Source organism: Mustela nivalis (assembly GCF_964662115.1).
Source record: "Mustela nivalis genome assembly, chromosome: 16".
Classification (NCBI taxonomy): Eukaryota; Metazoa; Chordata; class Mammalia; order Carnivora; family Mustelidae; genus Mustela; species Mustela nivalis.
In genome coordinates this window covers 21,641,593-21,665,082 of record NC_139035.1, presented here as the reverse complement: position 1 = coordinate 21,665,082, position 23,490 = coordinate 21,641,593, and the positions used below count along the sequence as shown (strand labels likewise).

Sequence of the window (23,490 nt, the reverse complement as noted above, 5' to 3'; positions counted from 1 at the left end):
TGAGGCACAGAAACGTGAATAACTTTTCCAAGATACATAGCTAAAAAATGATGGGCAAGCAAGAATATGAACTCAAGAAGTTTGGCTTCAGAGACTCCACTCTTAAACAATTCACTATACTAGCTTATCTGTCTCAAAATTTTTAGGTAGGGAATTACTTTTATTAGTTAAAGAAATACAGTACCAATCATCCACACTAATTATTTTGAATTGTTTATAGCAGTAATTCTCAAATTCTGCCATGGAACCTTCACATTCTATGGAAGACCTGCTTAGTTCTTACTTTCTTTAGTCATGGGACTTTGCTCTCTCAAGATCTCTCTTGCCTATCAGCTGCTTTTCCCAGACATAGCAGCCTGTAAGCCGATAGCCATTGATTCAGATCCCACATCTACCTTAACTAACAGCTAGTAACTTTAAATGTCTGCACAGTTATAAATGAAATATGGATAATCATAACTAGTCTTGCAGTCAGGATTAGAAGTAATGTATATAAATTATATAACTCAATGCATTACACTCAGCAAGACTCAGAAATTGTCAGTTACTAATAATACAATTGCTGAAATCCTCTTCTCCCAATTATATTCTGATATCCCGTGAAAATTATCTTGGACAGTAGAATGTTACATCTTACCAAGGCTTGCACAAGAAAATATGGTTTTTGTCCCCTTTTAAAGTTTCTGTAAAATTAGAATGTCTTTAAATTTATTTGATAATATAAAACACTAAGCCTCCTCAGTGGCACCTGGGTGGCTCAGTAGGTTAAAGCCTCTGCCTTCGACTCGGGTCATGATTTCGGGGTCCTGGCTCCCTGCTGAGCGGGGAGTCTGCTTCCCCCTCTCTCTGTCTCTGCCTGCCTCCCTGCCTACTTGTGATCTCTGTCAAATAAATAAATAAAATTTTAAAATCTCTATAAAACAGTAAGCCTCCTCATCTGAACACTTGTTCATTTGGTCAGTAAATATTTGAGTGCCTACCGTGTCCCAGGTGAGTTGATAGGAAGTATTACCAAGGAAATGACTTTTAAGTAAAGACTGGAAAGGGCAAAGGAGCAAGCTGTGCAGTTTTTTGAGGAAGGAGTATTCCAGATGAGATCTATAGCAGGTATCTATCAGGCAGCAGGTGGTACATTCAGGATCAGCAAGAGGGCCGGTGTGGTTAGAGCACAGTAAGGCCAGAGAGGCAGGCTAGCAGGAGATAGGAAGGGGGTAGGGAGGAGAGCCCCAGTAGATCATTATAATTGCTTTGGCTTTGGTGGATTTCGGAAGCTTTTAGAGGGCTTCAGAGTGGTGAGAAGTTCTGACTTAAAGATTTAACAGTATCAGTTTGGCTTCTGTGTAAACAAGAGACTGAAAATGTGCAATGAGCAGAAACAAGGAGAAAGTTCGGAGGATATTGTAAATTCGAGGTAAGGACAAGGATGTTTGAGACAGGATGGTAGAGTGAAGTTTTCTGAGAAGTCAGATTTGGGAGTATGTATTTAAATTCGAGCTGGCAAGATTTGCTAATGATTGGATTTGGGGTGTCTGGGAAAGAGGATTCAGATTTGACTCACATTATATGTGGGGGTCTCTTGTTTCCTGAGGGAGGTGATACGTGGTTTTTTTATTGTAGTCCCTGCCTGCTAGCACGGTCATACCTGGATAGGCACCAAGTGAATATGTATTATGTGAGTGCAGTGAATGAATGAAAAAAATCAAGAACTTTTTTTTAATAAGCATATTTTTTCACTTTTTTACCTTTTTTTGTTTGTTAAATGTCCGTTGTTAAAAGTCAAACAACTTTTAAATATTGAAAATAAATGGACACCTCTGCATTTTATTCATGCATTCATTTAGTAACTAGATTTTGCCATTATAAATGCTTTTCTTATTTTTCTTATTTTTTATTTGCTTGCTTATATTTTAATGTTTGGGGTTTTTTCTCTTAGATACTAGCAGTAGTCAACCAAAGCCTTTCAGACGAGTAAGACTTCAGACAACATTGAGACAAGGTGTCCGTGGTCGTCAGTTTAACAGACAGAGAGGTAAATTTCTGACATATTGATTACGTGATAGAATGTAGGATAGCAATACATGGGACAAGTTTTCTAATCCTTAAGCTTCTAACTTGTATGTAGTTTTTTTTTTTAATGTTCCAAGGATTGGAGCATGTGATATTTACACATATCACATTGAGCATGTGATATTTACTCATCTGTAAGCTTCTCGCAGAAAGACTTGTAAACTACAGTTATATATAATGAATATGTGCTTATATTTCATATTTATTCATTTCTTCCTTGAATTCAAAATAAGATTTGGAGAAGCTGAAGTGTTGCAGTACTAGACAGTTATTTGTTAAATCCCTTCCAGTTGTTGTTACACTTTTTACACAACAGAGTAAAGCTTTGTGACTTTAACTAGTTCAAAAAAATTAAAAATTTTAATATCCCCATGTTTTCTGATGTAACCCTTAAAGATTGTATTCATGCCATGAAACTATTAATCTAATTGTAATAATTTTCAACTGAAGATGTGTGAAATGTCTAACACAGTTTTATATCTATATATCTAGATATTTGATATTGAAAGCAATTTTTATAGTGACCTAGGGTAAGTGAATACTCCAGTTTTGAGGTAACTTCTTCAAAGATGCATTCAGTTTGGTTATTTTTTTCTCTTATAGGTGTGAGCCATGCAATGGGAGGGAGAGGAGGAATAAATAGAGGAAATATTAATTAAATGTCCTGTAAACTGTAATAATTGTGAATAAGATTCTCAAGCCTGTTTTAGTGTAATGATTGTCGAGATTAAAAACATTTTGTATTTAAATTGGTATGCTTCTCTCAACATTCTTTATTAATAAAATGTATTTCAATGTCAAAATTTTTCATTCTTCATTTAATTAGTTGACTCTTCCTTTGCCCATGGGTCTAAGGACAGTTGTACCAAACATTGGATAAGCTCCGCCCAGAACGAGTGGTAATGACTCTTGCTGTTCTACTGGGTTCATCGACGTTGTAGTATTGATCTAAGTAGAAGAGAAATCATTTTTTAATTAAAAAGAAAACAAAACACCTGAACTTAAAAAAAAAGTTTGTGTTAATTATTGTACTCAAAGATAGCTTATAGATCATCTACACAGATTATTGTACTCAAAGATAGTTTGTGTTGATTATTGTACTCAAAGACACTATCTTTGAGTATAGTCATTTTAATATCAGAAATATTTGTATTAATTAATTTGAACTTTCTGACAAAAACAAAAACAATTGCCTTGACAGATTGACCTGTCAACAGCTTTCTATAAAATTAGGTTCAACTCTCCTTTTTCAACCTAAGAGCTTCAGAAAAACTAAGTCTAAAAAACAATAATTTACTTCAGTTTTATCCTTTAAGTAGAATAACTTAGATTTCTGAGTTTTTCAAAGAAAAGTGCCCCAAGTAACATAATTTAATTTTTATTAATTAAAACAGTTGGTTTGTTAAAAACTTCTTTGTGATCTTCAGGACTTGTGAAATGATTAAAATAGTATTTTGTGGCACCCAAGACCTTCATTAAATGCCACAGGTAATGTAAAATATTGTTTTAGTAGCAGTTTTACTCAAATAATTGGATGATTTATCATAATAGGCTTTAATCTCATGAAGGATAATGCAGAATTTAATCACAGCCCATTCAATTTAATTAAAAGTGAAGTGAAAATCTAAATTCTGTCTTCTTCAGAGCAATTGGAATACGTATTATAGTTTAATTTCTCACCTTTAGTCACCATTGAACACTTGTTTTTGCTTTAGTTATATTCATGTTTTAGAGATTAGAGCACATCTTTAAGAAGCTAAGAAGTTGCTTAATAACTTACTCCTAGAAAAGGCATAGTAATCATAGCCATCAGGTCTTCTGATGTTAGGCAGTGCTATAGCTGAAGTAACCACATTTGGAAATCCTCTCCACTGTAAACTCATTTTAACTTCATTATGGAGGAAACCTGTAGATTTAAAGATACCAGACTAAATGGATTGTGCTGTGGGGAAGAGCAGCCATAAGAATTGGACAGATCTGGGTTTGAATCCCACTGAATAGCTCTGCTACGTTGGGTGACTTATTTAACTTAGGTGCCTCAGTTTTTGCCCCCTCTGACATGGTTCAAATACCTACCTGTTAGGACTCTGCTGAGGTTTGTAGATTTGTATGGGATGTTCTTGGTAAGAGGTATTTGAAAAATGCATTTATTACAAATAACAAACCTGAATAAATTGCATTCTTTACTCACAAAAAAACAATATGTACATGTTGATCTGGTCATTCACGGAGGCAAACTGATGTTTTGAATCACTAAGTTTTAAATTATTGGGGCTATTTAGTCACTATTTATATTCAATAAGCTTCATTCTGTGAGATAAACTGTATGACGTCTATTTCATGTGTAATAATTTTTAACGCAGGAAGAAACATTACCTTTTTCTTGATAAGAGACTCTGATGGGTGAATAGTGAATTCTGATGGTGTGTGTTTGAGAAGGTCCTATGGCACGTTCAAAGCGACGTCTCCTAACCTGTGTTGTTTCTCCATACACTGGATAATTGATAGCAGGCCTTCTTCCAGGGCACTTTCTGATGGGCTCCTGTTTATAAATATACTGCTGAACACCGCCACCTATTATGTAGTAGAAAATCACATGTGATGAGAAAATTAAGCTTAATCCCCCAGAAAAGTGGAAAAGAGCTTTTACAAGTAGAGGAAATGGTCAGTGTTTCTCATAAAGTATGTCCAGACATTAATAATGGCTAATAGTCAAGGGTGTTATAAAATAATTGCTAAATGCTAAATGTTGAATGAATAAAACCAACAAATTGCATAATTTTTATTTAACTTTGTTTGAAAGTAAATGATGACCTTTATATAATGACCTGAAAATTCAGGTGAAACTATAATTTGCATGCTGAGAGCTCTGAATATATTTTACTGTCCTCAGTTTTTTCATTGAAAACAATTTGATTACAGCCATTAAAGATCTTTTGACAGTAAACTCCTTAATAAATGAAAATACTGAATAAAATTTCTCAGACAAATCAATACTTAGAAGTTTTGTAATTTTGTCATTTATTGTAAACATACCTCTCTTGAAAAAATACACAGATTCAGGTCTGTCCTTGTGTTTAGCTATTGAGAGAGCTGCCACTATTTTTCCATTTAGTCCTCCAAATCCTTTTACAATTTGTTTGGGGTACCCGGGATCTTTTCTGTCATTGGTGAAACGCCAGTACTGGGAATCCTGTTGATTTAACAGAGGAAATAGTGTTAACATCTTGGAATAGAAAAGTTAGGGATTCATTCTTAAATGTAAATATAGGGAGAAAGTTTTAACTTTGTTAAGTGAATAAATTGGTCTTTGATGTTACTCAATTGTTAGCTTTTTATTAAATTTTGATGATAGAATAGTTTAATAAAATATGAATACCTGGGGCGCCTGGGTGGCTCTGTGGGTTGGGGCCTCTGCCTTTGACTCAGGTCATGATCTTAGGGTCCTGGGGTCGAGCCCCACATCAGGCTTTCTGCTCAGCGGGGAGCCTGCTTCCCCCTCCCTCTCTGCCTGCCTCTCTGCCTACTTGTGATCTCTCTCTCTGTGTCAAATAAATAAAATCTTTTAAAAAAAATATACGAAGACCCTTCTGAAGGGGAGGTTAAGCTGATTTATGCTCTTAATATAAGGAATAGCTAGTTGCCGATCTCTCTCAGCTGATTTCTTACCTTAAAGAAGAAAGTTTTTCCTTCACAGTTGCATCGAGTAAAAACAGTATCAATGGGAGAAGGAATACCCCAAACTTCAGTAATTTTACGAGGTGGAGATGGTGGATTGAATGGACTCAGCATCCAGAAATAATGACCTAAAATTGAAAGTGGTAGATCAGCCTCCAAACTGAATGAATACTATAACTTATCCCAAAAGAAACCAGAATGAAAAATTGTTAATTAGTTCATCATTTTTTAAAAAAGAGTGTGTTAACACACATTATATGACAAGTTTAGTCAACACTGTGAGGATTAGTACAGAAGTTAGTATTTGAACATTTCTGAGAGTAGATATTTCTCTGGTCTCAGGTATAATGAAGTTCATTATAGCCTTTGAAATATTTTAGTTTTCCAGTTTCTCTAGAAAGATCCTTCTGGCTTTGTGAGTTACAGAAAGGCACTTATCTCCATTTCTTTATCTTTTAGAATTAAGTTATAATTCAGTGACTGCTAAAATCTCTTTGGCCTCTATCATGCTAGTGTATGATTTGTTTCCTTTCAGATTTAATCTAAATATAAGAGGACTGGACCAGCAGAGAAGCAACATGAAGTAAATGCTGTTCTCCTGTTAGGTTCCCACAAGATGTAGCACTTTTGAACACGTTGCAATCAAGTTGTTATTTTCATATAACGTAGAGCAGGGAATACAAATACAAACCTGGATATCATGTCATTTGATATGAAATTAAAATTTGAACTACCTTTTAATTACTTTAATTACTAAGGAAAGCAAAAATTTAATAGTATCAGTTCAAGCTGTTATATTTGTTACTCTAATGTGTTTAATTCTGTTAGTCCTGTATTTTGGTAATTACTTTCACATTCCAAAATATTGTGTGAGTTAAGTTCATCAATCAGGTTTCCCTCCAGAAAACCCAACCCAAGCTTCTGCCCTCCTTTGGTTCTCATAAATGCCAAGAATAAAATGATGGGCAGAAGAAAAAATATGTGCATAGCTCACCTCGAAATGCAACCAATGTTCCATTGCGCAAAGTAGTCAGTCCATCTACTGGCTTACCGTTGCATAAATTAGTCTCATCTAAAACAAAAGATTAAGCCGATACAAAAGAAAATGAGAAAAGAGTTTATGTTCTTTTCAAATCCTCCCACAGGGCTGTTTCCTCTGTTCACATTTTCCTAAGCTTTTGAAAGGGCTAGTAGGAGGTGTGCATATTTCAGAAACAAAAAAGAAGAGCCATGCTTCATAATTGTTTTACTTAAAGGTGATATTATTCAAAAAGTAATGTATAAAAATTGGAATGGGCAAAGTTACCTGATCTTTATGTAAATTAGATAATTACTAGATGTTTGATCCCAACACAAAACTTCATTTTTCATTTCTGATTGCCCTTTGGAATTGGTGTGGAAAAGAGCAAAATGTTGCAGACTTTTGCCTTGCATTGTACTCTTATAAGAATACGCTCCCAGGGGCGCCTGGGTGGCTCAGTGGTTTGGGCTGCTGCCTTCGGCTTGGGTCATGATCTCAGGGTCCTGGGATTGAGCCCCGCATCGGGCTCTCTGCTCCGCAGGAAGCCTGCTTCCCCCTCTCTCTCTCTCTCTCTCTCTCTCTCTGCCTGCCTCTCTGCCTACTTGTGATCTCTGTCTGTCAAATAAATAAATAAAATCTTTAAAAAAAAAAAAAAAAAAAGGATACGCTCCCAACTAAATTTTTTTGACATTCTGTACACCATCTCTGCATATAGACACAAATGCACTAAATTCCTTATTACTCAATTTTTCAAAGACCAAATAATCTTACGGTGATTACTCCTCTGCTTACCTACGGAGAAGCTGTAAAACTCTGCAAGGTAATACATATCAATAGCGAGATACTAACTCAGGGTATTCTGACCCAGATAAATTTAAGTTAACATCACCAGTTTTAAAACTGGACATAACTGATGCTTATTACCTGAAAGCATGGGATTGATGGAGATGTCTTGATTGGATCCTCTCACCAAGGTACCAGTACCTGGGGTCAATATAGGGGTTAACGCAGAGGGCCTGGGGATCATGTGAGGTTTTTCTCCAGCAATATCTGCATCTTTATTTGGATTTACTTCAACTATTTCTGATTTAAGTCCCTGGTTGGGGCTGGTGGTAGTTTGGAGCATGGCTTCCTCTGAAGAGGTAGGGTGTAATGTAGGCATTGTTGATGTAGTCATCTTTGGGGGAGTTGCTGTAGTCTTTGGTTTTCTCCCTTTCGGTACTGTTTTTGGCTTTTTGGTAGAAGTAGGCCTTTTTGGTGCTTTGGTTGGCTTTCGGGGTTTGGAAGTTGACACTTCAGATTTCGTGGTTGTATCTTTGGGCACAGCTGTGGTTTCTTCAGGTTTATTCACAGTCTCTTCCATTGTAGTTGTCTTTTTTGTTGTAGTCATTTCTTTGGGTGCAGGAGTTGTTGCTCTAGGAGTACTTTTAGATGATGTGATAGGAGTTACTTGTGTGGTTGTACTTGTTTGGGACTCAGTGGTCTCTTCTGTTGGAATTCCTGTCTCTTGGGTTGTAATCTTAGGTACAGCACTTGTAATTTCAGGTTTCGTACGTGTGTCTTTTTCTGTTTTGTCTTTAGGTGTTGTCATTTCAGGTTTGGTCACTTCAGGAGCCCTGGTTACAGGTACAACAGGTTCCTTGGGACTGTTCTCAGGAGGCTTTGGTGTGGGTTCTGCAGGCGTTGATTCAGCAGGGTTCTTGGGAGTAGTAGGAGGAGGCTCCATGGTGGTGGTTGTAGTAGAGGCCTCTGAGATGGTTGGAGCAGGTGTCTCAAGAAGAGCTGGAGCAGGCTCCTTGGGGGTGGTGGGTGCAGGCTCCTTGGGGGTAGTGGGTACAGGCTTCTTGGGCATGGTGGGTGCCGGCTCTTTGGGGGCAGTGGGTGCAGGCTTCTTGGGGGTGGTGGGTGCAGGCTCTTTGGGGACCGTGGGTGCAGGCTCCTTAGGAGTGCTAGGTGCAGGCTTCTTAGAGGTGGTGGGTGTTGGCTCCTTGGTGGTGGTGGGTCCAGATTCCTTGGGAGCTGTGGGTGCAGGCTCTTTGATGGTAGTGGGCTCAGGCTCTTTAGGAGTGGTAGATGTAGGCTCCTTGGGCGTGGTGGGTGCAGGCTCTTTGGTGGTAGTGGGTGCAGGCTCCTTGGGGGCTGTTGGTGCAGGCTCTTTGGTGGTAGTGGGTGCAGGCTCCTTGGGGGCTGTGGGTGCAGGATCCTTAGGGGTAGTGGGTGTTGGCTTCTTGGTGGTGGTAGGTTCAGGCTCCTTGGTGGTGGTGGGTTCAGGCTCCTTGGTGGTAGTGGGTGCAGGCTCCTTGGGGGTGGTGGGTGCAGGCTCCTTGGGGGTGGTGGGTGCAGGCTCCTTGGGGGTGGTGGGTGCAGGCTCCTTGGGGGTAGTGGGTGTTGGCTTCTTGGTGGTGGTAGGTTCAGGCTCCTTGGTGGTAGTGGGTACAGGCTCCTTGAGAGTGGTAGGTGCAGGCTCTTTGGTGGTAGTGGGTGCAGGCTCCTTAGGAGTAGCAGGTGCAGGCTTTTTAGGGGTGGTGGGTGTCGGCTCCTTGGTGGTGGTGGGTTCATCCTTGGTAGTGGTGGGTTCAGGCTCCTTGGTGGTAGTGGGTGCAGGCTCCTTAGGAGTGGTAGGTGTAGGCTTCTTAGGGGTGGTGGGTTCAGGCTCCTTGGTGGTGGTGGGTTCAGGCTCCTTGGTGGTGGTGGGTTCAGGCTCCTTGGTGGTAGTGGGTGCAGGCTCCTTGGGGGTAGAAGTTGCAGGTTCTTTGGTGGTGGTGGGTGCAGGCTCCTTAAGAGTGGTGGGTGCAGGCTTCTTAGGGGTGGTGGGTTCAGGCTCCTTGGTGGTGGTGGGTGCAGGCTTCTTAGGGGTGGTGGATGTGGGCTCCTTGGTGGTAGTGGGTGCAGGCTCCTTGGTGGTAGTGGGTGTAGGCTCCGTGGTGGTGGTGGGAACAGGGGATTTGGTTGTAGTTTCAGCTTTGGGTGTAGATTTAACAGGAGCTTTGGATGTGGATACAAAATCTTCAGCAGGTGTTTTCTCTGCACTTCGTGTCTCTTTAGTTGAAACAGTCTTCTCTTTTGTTCCACTTGAAGTTTCTTTTTTTGTTAAAGAAATCTCTTTAGTTTCAGCTATTGTCTCTTTATTAGGTTTTGAAGGTGTCTCTTTGGATGGATCAGAACTAGGTGGAAGACTGGGTTTAGGACTTATTGGTTTGCCTGTTGTAATCTTGGGAGATGTGGTAACTTTATGGCTTTGGGTAGTAGGAGTGTCAGGAGTTGGGGTGAGCTTAAGGTCCCCGCTATCCAGTCCACTTCCAGCTTCATTTACAACCGGTGGTTCTAGGGTAGGTTTCTTTTTAGGAGTTTTTTCCTTCTTGTCATCTGTTACTAGAAAAAAATATACACATCTTTTATTTTTGAGTAGTTCTTTTCAATAGTGACCTAAAGATCTCATCCTTATCAACTAGCTGTGTATCCCAAGCAAACTGCTAACCTATAATACGTCTATTAATTTATTTTACAATGGTGACTACTGAACTTAATCTGATTGGGCTATTTTGGGGAATTATTGAGAAGGGGTGAAAAGCACAAGTTAAAGTCTGTACAATTAATAGAGAGAAACAAGTGGCAACTTGGAAATTACCAACATGATCAACAACACTAAGTCATCTCTATAAGAATGCTCTTTGCCCCTCACTTTCTCCACTCCTCTTACTTCACGTTGCTAAGTGACCCGTCCGCCCCCCCTGGAAATCTAGTTCCAACATCCTGTAAATTTACCACACCAGTTGCCTCAGAGGCCTCTCCAACTACACCCCAGGGATCTGCTCCAATCACTCCCATGGTCCCTACTGAGCTCTGTGTCCACACACATGGTTGTTAGTGGCTCTCTTTCCTGGGCGCACCTAAATTCAGCAGCCCACCAGGGGATTCAGAGAAGAGATTAGGATGCCGTGGCAGGAAAAGAAATCCTGTTTAACAGGATTTCTTACAGCAGCTGCCCCACAGGTGAATTTCAGAGTCCAAAGAGCATATCATGAGCTCATCACTGAGATGAGTTCCATTTAGCAAACACGGACTGCACTTCTGTGGTGTGCAAGACTCTTTGGATGATTCAAAGACTATGTATTTGGGTATTTAGCCAAAGAAAAGGCTTCAGGGGAAATAACCACCCAGGAAATAGAGTTCTTCAAAACTCCAGTATCCAAAATTCAGTATTTTCCTGGAGAAAGAGAATATATTTTAGAATTTCAGGAAATAATGAAAAGCAGAACAAAGGGAATCTCTTTTCAGAAGGTAATAGCCTAATCTGTAGTACATTCTCTACAACCAAAAAAAAAAAAAAAAACCACAGCCAGAATGACACATGATTTAATTAGAAAAATAATAAAAAGGAACTGTAAAATGTGGATAATAATATTGGCTTTCCCAGAGATTCATATGAGACTTTAATGGATTAATATTCTAAAGCACTTAAAGCAGCATATAAATGTTTGCAAAATAAGGAAAAATAACATTAGGAACAAGGAGAGAGAAGAAGAAAGAAAAACGGATCGGTGACAGGAATTAAACTCAAAAACCAAAACCGAGCATCTCTGGTGTCATCTGTGGTTCCAGAGCTGCCGCTCTAGCATCTTCTTATCCTTTGTTTAAAGAATGGTTTCTTAGCTGCTTTGCACTAGTTTCCTGTAGGAAGTTCTCATTAGTATCTTCTACAATAATTTTTACAAATCTATACATGCCCCAAGTACTAAAATGTCCTCAAATCATTGTTCCAACACACATTGCCTTTAGGTAACTATTACTAATATGGCATTGATATAGTCTTTGATCTTTATCAATGCTCAAACCTTTGGGTTTCTTCTTTAATTCTTTATTAGCAGCTGAATTTTTGGAAGACTTGATTTTCCGAATAGTTGAAGAGGAAGAGGAAGAGGAGGAAGACTCTTGATTTTCAGAAACAGAATGTTCTATAAATCAAATAAAAAGGTTGATCACACCAACTGTAATTTAAAGCAAAAAAAAAAAGAAAACCGCCAGTCCAAATACAGCAAGAAATAATGTTTACTGAGCTACAAACCTCCCTGTTTTGCTTTTATCAGTAATATGATCAACTCTTCTTTTGTCAGTTAAAAAGTAAGGTAGCTAAGCTCATCGTAGATACTAGTAATATAACTATTTTACTTTCTCTCAACTTTCCCCTCTCTCACAGAATCTAATTATTCTGCAGAAAATCACCTGGGATTTTTTTTTCCCCAGTGAGCTGTTTCTTCTGATTTTTTTTAACCTACACCCATGCTGGGTTCAGTTACAAGAAAAATAAATAGCTGATGGTTTATAATTTGGTTCAAGAAAAATAAATAGCTGATGGTTTATAATTTGGTTCAAGAAAAATAAATAGCTGATGGTTTATAATTTGGTTCAAGAAAAATAAACAGCTGAGGGCTTATAATTTGGCTTAAACTTTGACTTAAAAACACGTTTTAAGAAGTGTAATGAGCCCTTCATGACTCGCATGATTCCCTTATTCTATGAAGAGTCTTATAAAAAAGTAGTCCACCTACAGCTCAATCCCTCTCAAAACCTTTCATGACATCTGCCATCTTCCTACCTTCTGTTATTTCCTCTGACTCTATCACTTTCTTAGTCTTCTTCTTGTTTGGTGCTTTGGGTGAACGTTTGGTTGTTGATTTGATGGTTTGAGTTGCTCCCGGAGGTGGAGGTGCAGTCTTTGAAGATGGTGATGGGGAATTATGCACTGAGGCCAAGCAAGACAGGTGGATTAACATCCTGTTGACATTCGTCAGCAACTCTTAACTGTGGAAGGCACGGATACACCTGGCTTCAAGAATCAATGCTGGTGAAAACCAGCGTAGGCAGGCTCTTAGCCTAACACTAGTTACTCCAAAGCGATGAATTCTAAAGATGCACTGCTAGGAAATATTGGTTCTGAAATTGTTATAAGTTATGACAAGGTGCAAAGGGTCAGAAAACCTGAATTCCAGTCTTAGACCTGCAGGATGCAACTCTTGTGACCTTGAGCAAATGAGCTAACTCCCTCTTGAACTTCATTTTCTTGTCTGCAAATTGAGATGTTTATTCTGATTACGATTTCTGAAGGTATTTCCTGGCCTAAAACATACTTGACTCTCTCAGTTCCATCTCTTATGCCAGTTTTTGTGTTGATGGAAGTAATAACTGCTTGCGAACAACAGGTATTTGTGCTCTCAGGAAGAGGAATATAATAATTACATTTGTCCTGTTTTCATATTCATTTAAATCAAAGGATGCCAATTTACCTTTTTTTTAATTACAAAAGATCTACATCAATAGTTATTCTTGAAAAAAGTTCACACCTTCACATTATGCCTTTCTCAAAATCTGTGGCCCTTCCCCAAGTTAAGCAACCGTCAATGGTTTGGAGTGCATCTTTGAAACCTTTTCTCTCCTGTAGAAGAGAAGGCGTGGGATATGTTTTGATTGTTAGGAACCAGAAGAAAAGGAGAAGGACTTCGGAAAGATAAGAAAGCAGAGAATAGTGGGAACGCTTTGAGTACAGAGTCCTGATAAATCCCACTGCTCTTGCCGAACATTCCCTAGGAACTCTGACCAATGCAATCTCCAGGAGCTGACGACCACACTCCTTCCTCTGCCTCCCCCAACCAAAGAGCTCAATTTGAGAACCAGTTCTGCCATACCAGCTAGTGATCTTGAGCCAAACAACCTCTTGGACTGTTTTCTTACCTACATTTCTTCACTTCTTGAAAAGTTAAAATTTGGGGATACATAGATGCCTATAAACAGTATCTATAGCAAACCTGAAACAAATAAGGGGTGACTGGTAAGATAATTTGGTTGCTATTTTTAAAAAAATGAAGTAGTGGGGCGCCTTCGGCTCAGGTCATGATCTCAGGGTCCTGGGATCAAGCCCCGCGTCTGGATCTCTACTCGGCAGGGAGCCTGCTTTCCCCTCTCTCTCTGCCTGCCTCTCTGCCTACTTGTGATCTCTCTCTCTCTCTCTCTTTGTCAAATAAATAAATAAACTCTTAAAAAAAACATGAAGTAGTGAAGCTCTGGGTGGTTCCATCCTTTTCAGTGGAAACCCTGTCTTTGTGAATTCTGTAAATGAAGCATGACCTTCATCAATTTTTCTGTCGCACATAAGCCTCAGGTAATCTGACCCGCCACCTGGTGGCATAAAGCATTGTCTTTATTAACATTTCCTTGCAATGCTTCATCACTCTCTAACTCTCCTTCCTCCACACCCATCCTCTGCCCAAAATAAAGTCTTAGTTTTTTTGTCTTGCAGCCAAAACAATTATCAGGGCACTGAGCAAATATGTATCCTTCATCATGAGATCCATCTGAGAGCTGCAGGAACTCTGTGCTCCGAGTTTTTGATTATATGGGTGTAGTCTCCATCATTTCTGGAATGCTGTCCAATGAAAACATTGAACAGTTAAGAAATAGCCCTCAACTATGCTGATTAACAGCTTTTTACCCTATTTCCCCACTGTTCAAAAGAAGCAGGATGTACAGCCTTGTTTAAATAAAATGATATTATGCAAGCAATGCTTATTTTCACCTTTACCTCCACAAATATTGTTTTAAAGGAGAATTTAAGAGCAAACATTTGGTAAAAGAAAGGAATTTGGTTTTTGGTGGGGTTTTTTGTATTTTTATTTATTTAATTTTGGGGGAAACTCTGAAGAGTTTTGTTATACTCTCAGAGTATTCCTTTAGAACCTATAACTAGAGAAGAGGATTTTAAAATGGAACAATATCCCTTTTTATTGACTCTATCACACAGAGGGATTTCAATAGAGATGACAATGGACTGCAGAGAACAGAAGACACGTACAACAGAAGGTTAACAACTTGATAGGTTTGCCTATAAATTTGCCTATAAATTTAATGTCTTTAACTCCTAAACTGACTAGTTTAGAGAGAAACTGAAAGTGTCGTTCTGTTAATATACACTATTCAATATATATTCAATATACACTCAAAAACACTTAAGCCAAAAATACAACTAGCTCAAAGCACCACTGACTTTGTGGGGTCAGCACCATTAGGATGAGACAAGAAGTCCCTGAGTGAGCTTGTTACCATTGACTTCACCTGAAATCGGACCACACTGGAGGAAAAAGCACGTCCACTCGGCCCCTATCCTCTCTGTTCCTTAGCCAGCCAACTCTGGCTCTCCCGGAGCCTGGCGGAGCCAGGCAGTGCTGTTGGAAGAGGTTTTCCATCTTTAATTTATTCTTGGTGAAGCAAAATTAAAACGAAATTGCTGTTAGTAAAAGCAAGTCCCTAGGTGGAGTGCACATTAGACATCATCAGCGACGCTAAGGCAGGTGTGCAGGTTTGCGGCATAGAGATATGCTGAGAGATGCGGGTTGGCACCATGAGGCTTACCTTTTCCACAAAAATTCTCATAATCAGGACAGCACTTGCCATATGTCTTACAATCTGAGTCGCAGTCACACTCCCTCCCTCTTGCGAAGGACTCGAAGCAGCGGCCTTTACAGGAAAGCTCTATCCAGAGCAAAACAAAACATTACAGATTACTGAATGTGCGGCCAGCCCCACGTTCTGATCACCATTTCCCACCTGAGAGCCGACTAGAGTTCCAGAAGTGTATTTCTGAGTCTTTCGTTTGGAATTTTGAGAGCAGGTGGTTTTCCGAGTAGAGAAGTCAAGAAAGAAATATGATGACTCAGAGAAGCTTTACTTGCCCTCCAAGGCTCCAAGAGACACCCCAGTGCTATCTCAGTCACTTCACATATGCACGATGGGAAGGGGGGAGCCCTTCGCATGGAAACCTTCCACCCTCCACCTCGCACCACCACTCTGTAATAGATGTTTATTAAAGGAACTTTCGGATCTCACAACAATATCCCAAAGAGCTGGGTTAACATAGATGAGTCCCTGTTTAGGCTCAAAAATCATTTATAAAATGCAGAGACTTTTATCTGACAAACTGAGCAAGGCGTAGAGTGGAAAGATTCCAGCCTAATTCCATGGCATGAATTCTACCTGCTCGTGTCAAAACAAACCTTGGCTAGAAACACACTTACCAAGGCCTCTTTGAAATGAGTACCTTATAGGACACATAACTGTACAGCAATATATTTATCAACTTCATGTGCAAATTCTAAAGTGAATGTAACTCTGAACCACTTTATTGTAATTTTCAAAAGTTGGAGATGAAACGTCCCTGTGTTGAAAAAAAATGATCCAAAATGTGTTCAAGGGAAATACCACTCGTACTTTACAATTCAGAGCCTTTGGGTTCTAACTGAAATTCCCCATGAAACACGCATGCTTCATATTTAAAGAGCCCTTTTTCAGGTACTCTAGAACATTCTCCTATCAAAAAGTCCAACAGTAGATAAGCTTATTTTATATGCATGGGTTCTTTTGATGAAACTCTCGAAGAACCCCAACCCCAAGCAATTACATCTCTGATTGGTAGTGAGTATTTACTCACCGCTATCTACTTAATGACTCCAGAGTCACAGTATTCTCTATTTAAAAGAAGACATTTTGCTTGGGACTCATCAACAACCTTGTGCACCTGACGGACTTCCAGGCTCCCCTCCCCGGCCCCCCTCCCCGGCCCCCCCCGGAGGCACAACCTTTGATACCATCCTTAGGTACAGCACACTGCAACACGGATGCGAGGAAGGGAAACGCACTGGAGCAAAAAGAAGCACAAGAGTGTGGAAACAGCGCAGCAAGGGGGTGCGAGGGGACTCCCGGAACGGTGTGAAGAGACGGGAGAGACACTAGCTGTCGGGACTTACCCACGGTGCAGACTTTCTTGAAGTCAGGGCAGCACTCCATGTAGTGTTGGCAGTTATAATCACAGTTGCAGGTGGCGTCTCTAGAATACCCTTCCCCACATCTCCCTGCACAGCTCGGTAAATCTAAAATTACACAACACTAGCGTAAACATGGCCAAACCGCGTCCCCGGAAGGAAGAGACCTCATGAGGGGGATAAAGCCACTTGGCGAGGGAGAGTTTTATCCATTGGAAAAGGTCGGGAATGATGGGTAGCAATGGGTCCACAGGACCTTAGCCTGATCGCTGATGTGACCTTGATCGTGCTACTTTATGCTTCACTGAGTGGGAAGGTAAATACACTTTTGAAAATTAGGCAAAGTTAACAGTTTTGCAAAAAGTGGGTGACATTCCTGGGGAGAAGGGGGGCAGCTACGGCTCTCCTGAGGCAGCCACAGAGGGGGACTAGTTGACCTTTATTCAGCCTCTCTGTGCTGGGCACTAAGTCATATGTTCTCTCTCATGTTTATGAAAATGTTACCAGGAGAGTATTAGTAGCCCCTTTTGAGAGATAAGGAAGCTGAAACACAGAGGCTTTAATAACCAGCGGGGCACTCAGTTAAGACTTCTAGGATATATGTATTACAGGTCAATTAATACCTATTAATTATTCCTATTGAACTCTTTCACTCTCAGAAGTGTCCTGATTTGGAGAGTACACTATATGGTCACCTAGAATCTGAACTCTGAAATCTCTGATTCTAAAGCTCACACTTTGTCCACCCAAGCACATTGTCTCTCATCTCTCATGTTGATTTAAAGTAAGCTGAGCATGCCAGCAACAACTTCCCTAGGCTTCCTCTTCTTTTTGTTCCTGAGAACAAAGAAAGCAGTTATGCTTTCTTTAAATGCTGAGGAAGTCACATGCTTCCAGCCACAACTACAGCTAGTACAAAATAGGTTAACTGTTCAATTAGCACCTGGGCTTGAGTATAAAGGTCAAAGTTATTCTGGGTAAAACAAAATGAAAATACAAACAAAAGTGTAATGATCCTCAAAGGTGTTTTTAAGAATCACTTGGAAGGGGCTCCTGGATGGCTTAGTGGGTTAAAGCCTCTGCCTTTGGCTCAGGTCATGATCTCAGGGTCCTGGGATGGAGCCCCACATGGGGCTCTCTGCTCAGCAGGGAGCCTGCTTCCCTTCCTCTCTCTCTGCCTACTTGTGATCTCTGTCTGTCAAATAAATAAATATAATCTTAAAAAAAAAAAAAAAAAAGCACTTGGAAAACACCTTCCTGAGACAATAACCACAAAAATGTAACAATGGAAACCGTCAGGTGCACTGATCCTAAAGCCATACAGGGAAGCTGAACCACACTGGAGAAATCTCAAAATAATGAGTCCGGGGAAGTTTAAGTCTTTGTGTACAAAGAAAATAGTAAATGTTAGGACAACCTTCACAACTTTTTGCATACATATGTGCACGATACAATGCATATATAGTGTATGTATATAAATACATATATTATATATATAAAGGAAAAAGAATGAGAAGAGGTTGAGAAGGCAAGACAAGCAGACAACAAACACAACATTAAAGGCTATCCTTTTGTAGTTCGTAGATTTCTGAAATAGGACATCAGTTACCTTTATAAGAAGTGCAATTATTTTCATAGATTAAATGACTGTCCTCCTTTTGTTGTTATTAATTTTAAATTCACTCATTTAGAGGAAAGTAAAAGCATTTTAGAGAACAATTGATCTTACTACAGAGGAAAGGTAGCTTAGGAAATGCTCTCAGTGTTGTGAGCCTAATAATACATCACGAGAGAGCAGAGGAGTCTAGAGATACACGGTGGCCATCGTTCCTTATTAAATAGTCACGTCTGCTTTCATGTGTTTTTTCCGTCTTATCTAAGTGATTCTGAAACTATGTCCATGGCAGGCAGTTATCTCTCGTGCTTAGGCTGGTGGGAATTTTAACTATTTTCCTGGAAGTGTCTATTTTATAAATATAATTTCACCATAATAATCCTGCACCTTGATTTTTCTTTTCTCCTGTTTTGCTTACCAAAGGGGGAAAAGAAAAAAAAGGAAACAAAAATCCAATGCTTGGTATTATTGTCTCTCATCAACTTTGATTGCATGTTAGAGACTTGGGCTAAGGTGACTGCATTGAATTTATCTTCACATTCTCAAAAATGAGTAGGAAGGACTGTTCATCCAGGACTGACTGTTTTTGGAAGACTGAGTAGTTCAATGTCATAATATATAAGATGACATATATGCGAGTATAAGTCCATATCTGGATGACTAGTCCTTGTAAGAAAGAACTTTCAAGATTAATACAAGGCCATTTGAAACTTTGTAAATATTCATTGTTACATGATACCTAGTTATATGTGATATATGTGATACGTGATGCCATGATAAATCATCAATAATTTATGTAATGTAAAAGACTAGTTAAATTTATCATACATGGAAGTGAAAATTACATGTTATCTCAACACTGTTCTTTTCAGTTCATCTCATGATACTTTATCACACTAGCATAGGTGTATCCTGTGTCTGTGTTTTGTTGAAACTTTGGAAGAACCATAAAAATAAGGAGCACAAAAATTATTCTACAGGAAAACTCAAAACTTAAAAGATTTCATAAGACATCAGAAAAATGTGAGAATTCCAAAATGTTTATAAATATACCACACCTACTTCACATAATTTTAAAATTGTACATTAAGCGCAAACAAATACATGTCTTTAGAAATCTATTTCTTTTGTTGTCATAATGGTCAAAACAGAATGATTAGCAGCAGCTGTTAAATAAACATCTCTTTGATGGTTAAGGTACCTTGAGAAGAAACTTGCTGAATCAAGAAAACAGAAAGTAGCAGCAAGTATATGGGAAGTATTTTCCACTCCATGGCTCTTTCCAGGTACCGAGCCCTCACTGAAAAGAAAAGAAAAGTATCAAAACTGCTCTTTAATCTCACAACTAGTTTATGTTTGTGTTACTTACTGTCAATAATTTTTAAAAGGAGATTTAATGATAAAACCATCCCACTCTTGAAACAAGACTTTTAAAAATGATCACAAATATTTTCTATCACAAATATTTAGCCATTAGATTTAATCTTATGCAGAAAAAAATCATTAAGTCACCATCTCAATCATGTTATCGACTACTTTAATATTTTTGAATCCCCCCAAATGGAAAACAGGCTGATTTCAACACTATTTAAATTACAGCATATACTTACAGTGCAAGGTGTAAATCCCAGCTTGGGAAAAAAAAGAACCAGCTTCAGTAAAGTGTAATTTGACAAACACAGAAGTGACCATTCCAACTTTCCCTTAACTCTCCAATCAAATCTGTGAGCTTCCAACAGGTGTACTGCCGAGCTGTGGTCCTTTTCAAACTTTCCTACTCCTATCCTTATAAACCTTTTTCAAACTCCTTGACTAAAGCATATCCCTATTGAATTGAAAACACATTTAATTCCATGAAGCAAGTTAACTTTGACACTTACCCGTAAAAGCAATAATGAGTTTTTCCAGTGTCCTGGAAGTCTTATATATCAGTGCAAATAAATTGGGATGAACCAATTAGTCCAAAGGTTAGACAGAATCAACAGTGACAACCTATGAAATCAAACTTTCCTCATTTGTTGGAAGAGGGCCCAGACAGCTAGACTTAGGCAACATCTGGAAAACACTTCCATTAAGAAAAATGACTACTACAAAATAAATTTAGAATTATTGGCCAAAACACACTTCTAATTTCTGAGTGAAATGAACAAATTGTTCTGAGATGGTAAATAGTCCTGGCAAGTCTTGACCAGCATATCAAAGCACCAGTGTCAGAGCAGTCAAACGCTGCTGTCCCTTCTTCCTTTTTTTATCCTCCCCCCACCACCCCCCCGCCACAGCTAAATCTAACAAAGAATGATTTTGAAACTTACCTACTGTTCATTTGTGGCGTAAATTTTCTTAAATTACATGATTAAACCAAATAATATGTTTCTTGAGTGTTTGCATTTTCACTGAGCACCGAAAATACGCTCTAATTGCCCAGAGGTGGATGGTCTGCTCTGTGGATTTCCTAGCTTCCTTTACCAAGAAAAACGCCGCTTCAGAAGTGTAGATTTCTCCTTTACCCCCTTTGTTTAAGCACTGCAATGTTTGGGAATGGTCTTTGAAATTAGTAATTTAGCTTCCTTACCCCAGAAAATGTCAACTCTCATCTTGCAGAGTTAAGTCAGCTCTGTTCAAGGTTTTACCTCAGTTTGATATGAAATGTTCTTGTTAGAATCCTATCTCCCAGGACCCCTGGGTGGCACGGTCGGTTAGGTGCCTGACCTTGGTTTTGGCTCAGGTTATGACTTCAGGGTCGTGGGATTGAGCCCCTCTTCAGACTTTGCACTCAGCGTGGAGTCTGCTTGAGGTTCTTTTTCTTCTCCCTCAGCCTCTCACATGTATGCTTGTGCGCGCTCTCTCTCTCTCTAATAAATGAATAAATCTTTAAGGAAAAAAAAATCCCATCTACCTGATAAAGGGCTAGCTTGTGTCATACTTCCTCCCTGAAACCTTCCCAGATCAACCCAGTCCCATCCAGAATCATAGTCAACAAAGATACTGCCTTTCACGGAAATTATCTGTCTCTTGCCCACTCCGACAGCCACAGACTGTGGTTTCCCCAAGGACAACCAATGCCCGTGCCTTCCTTCCATTGCCAACACGTAGTCTAGTGCTTTACCGAAGTTCTGGGTCTAACCACGTACTCGTCCAACCAAACAGCTGTAGTCCTAGTGTGGTAGATATTTGGTAGGTACTGAGCATAATATCACAAAATGTCTTTAAATAAAATAGAATCTTCTATGGTTTACAAATAAAATGAAGGCCACAAATGAAAAATCCCTGACCCGTTGAGGATATATAAAAAGTAGGAGGAGCCAGAGCTAAGATTTGAACCCATGTCCTTTCATTGCAAGTTCCCCCATGATTCTGCAAACTGAGGGGTGCTGGAGGAGAGGCGGGTGGGGGGATGGGGTAACTGGGCGGTGGGCATTAAGGAGGGCACTTGAAGTAATGAGCACTGGGTGTTGTGTGCAACTGATGAATCACTAAATTCTACCTCTGAAACAAAAAATATATGTTAATTAAATTGAATTTAAATAAAAAAAATAAAGAACGTTCCCTCATGTCTCTGCTATAACCAGTCCCTTTTGGTCAAAGCCATTACTCAGTCCTTAATCATACTAGTAACTTCTACTCCTTCATGTATATATGTGGGTTTATGAGATTGTGACCTTTGTTAAGACGGATTATAAACATCTCTTTTGTTTCCACAAAGCTTATTCTGGGCTAAATATATAATGTAAGAGGACAGTCTAGAGACTATCTGCTCACTCCTAAATTGTCTCCTTCCTTTGGGATCCAACTCTCCATCATTTTTTTTTCTTAAATTTTTAATTTTTAATTTTTTATAAACATATAATATATTTTTATCCCCAGGGGTACAGGTCTGTGAATCGCCAGGTTTACACACTTCGCAGCACTCACCATAGCACATACGCTCCCCAATGTCCATAACCCCACCACCCTCTCCCTACCCCCGGCAACCCTCAGTTTGTTTTGTGAGATTAAGAGTCACTTATGGTTTGTCTCCCTCCCAATCCCATCTTGTTTCATTTATTCTTCTCCTACCCCCTCAACCACCCATGTTGCATCTCCACTTTCTCATATCAGGGAGATCATATGATAGTTGTCTTTCTCCGATTGACTTATTTGCAACGACGTGGATGGAACAGAGGGTATCATGCTTAGCGAAATAAGTCCACCTCTCCATCTTTAGGGGATCTTCCCTTGTAACCACTTCAACACATGTGGTTTTGCCACACCCTCCAGAGCTGATAGAAACCTCAAATAAACTGGGCCACTATGTTTTTCTACCCTGGAAATTTGGAATTGTGATTCAGACATGACAAGTCTGTCTAGGTAGACCTCTAACAGGTCAACTTTTGTCTTCTGTCTGAAGAAGCAGAGAAAATCCTTGAGAACAGAGAGGTGCAAATGCAGGAAGGAGTCATGCAGCAAGAGGCAGACAGAGCTCTGCCAGCTTTCCAGTCTTGCTGGCTCCTTTTTCCCGAGACCTAGATGCCTCCTTGCTCTATGTTATTATGCCAGACCCCCCTCTGAGGCTGAGGCTGGCTATGCTTTCTGCTACTTAAAATTACTAATCAGTAGAGTAGACCTACAAAAGATCCTGTTGGGTGGAACTGAACCCAATTCTCTTCATTTTTCGCTTTCCTGAGGCCAAGGGAGGAAGCCAGAAGCTTTGTAGCTTTTATAAGTCAGACTTTCCATAGAGTGTTCCCTTGTTATTTGCTCAAAATGCTGAGGATACCAAGAATATCAGAAACACACAGACACATAATCTTAAAATATAAATTGCTTTCTCGTTACTATCTTTTAGAGCTATCTGCACTACCACTTTTCTCCTTTGGACAAATTCTTGAATTGACGGCAAATGACGTTCTTAACTTGATCAAGAAATCTGCTCCAGAAACACTTGCTCTTCAACCCAGGTTTTATTCTGAAGTTGGAAACTAACAAATAAAACAAAACACACACACACAGTGATGACCAATCATTACTCTAAACATATCCATTAACACATTTTCATCAACTATGTTTTCTCTGCATAATAAAGCATGGAAAAGAATGAAAACCTTTATTAAATGCCAAGTTCCCGAGGCTTAACCTATCAATACATGATTTTCATAATTCTATTGGGTAAGGAGGCTATCTGGGTAAGTAAAGTTTGCCCTTGGGACTTGGAAGCATTTTAATTTTATCTACTAACTATATCTTTATAAACTGTACTAAATACATCCTTCTGTGAATATTGGGCCATTTAACCTTTCTTCCTGATCACATAGCAATCATTC

At 39.4% G+C, this 23,490-nt stretch overlaps 2 protein-coding genes across 6 annotated transcripts in view; one reads left to right on the top strand and one right to left on the bottom strand.

The window, feature by feature from the left end:
- The window catches only part of TPR (translocated promoter region, nuclear basket protein), a 66,229-nt gene extending 63,359 nt beyond the window's left edge, over window positions 1-2,870 (top strand). For both annotated transcript variants that reach the window (XM_082704062.1, XM_082704063.1), the window contains exons 51-52: window positions 1,934-2,029; window positions 2,671-2,870. In XM_082704062.1, the coding sequence (XP_082560188.1) occupies window positions 1,934-2,029; window positions 2,671-2,726 (152 nt within the window). In that variant the 3' untranslated portion in view covers window positions 2,727-2,870. The remainder of the gene's footprint in view (window positions 1-1,933; window positions 2,030-2,670) is intronic.
- PRG4 (proteoglycan 4) lies at window positions 2,821-20,137 on the bottom strand. Of its 4 annotated transcripts, none has more exons than XM_082704065.1 (13): window positions 20,071-20,137; window positions 19,392-19,490; window positions 16,561-16,683; window positions 15,170-15,289; window positions 12,363-12,509; window positions 11,602-11,721; window positions 7,691-10,138; window positions 6,740-6,817; window positions 5,737-5,873; window positions 5,104-5,260; window positions 4,444-4,641; window positions 3,848-3,973; window positions 2,821-3,015 (listed from the first exon to the last, which is right to left on the bottom strand). In XM_082704065.1, exons 2-13 carry the CDS (start codon window positions 19,462-19,464, stop codon window positions 2,918-2,920), a joined length of 3,825 nt encoding a protein of 1,274 aa, XP_082560191.1. In that variant the 5' UTR covers window positions 19,465-19,490; window positions 20,071-20,137; the 3' UTR covers window positions 2,821-2,917. The 4 variants fall into 4 exon arrangements, with proteins under 4 accessions (XP_082560191.1, XP_082560190.1, XP_082560192.1 ...); XM_082704064.1 differs by lacking the exon at window positions 20,071-20,137 and adding an exon at window positions 19,801-19,901; XM_082704066.1 differs by lacking the exons at window positions 11,602-11,721; window positions 12,363-12,509; window positions 20,071-20,137 and adding an exon at window positions 19,801-19,898.
- Window positions 20,138-23,490: the final 3,353 nt, after the last annotated feature.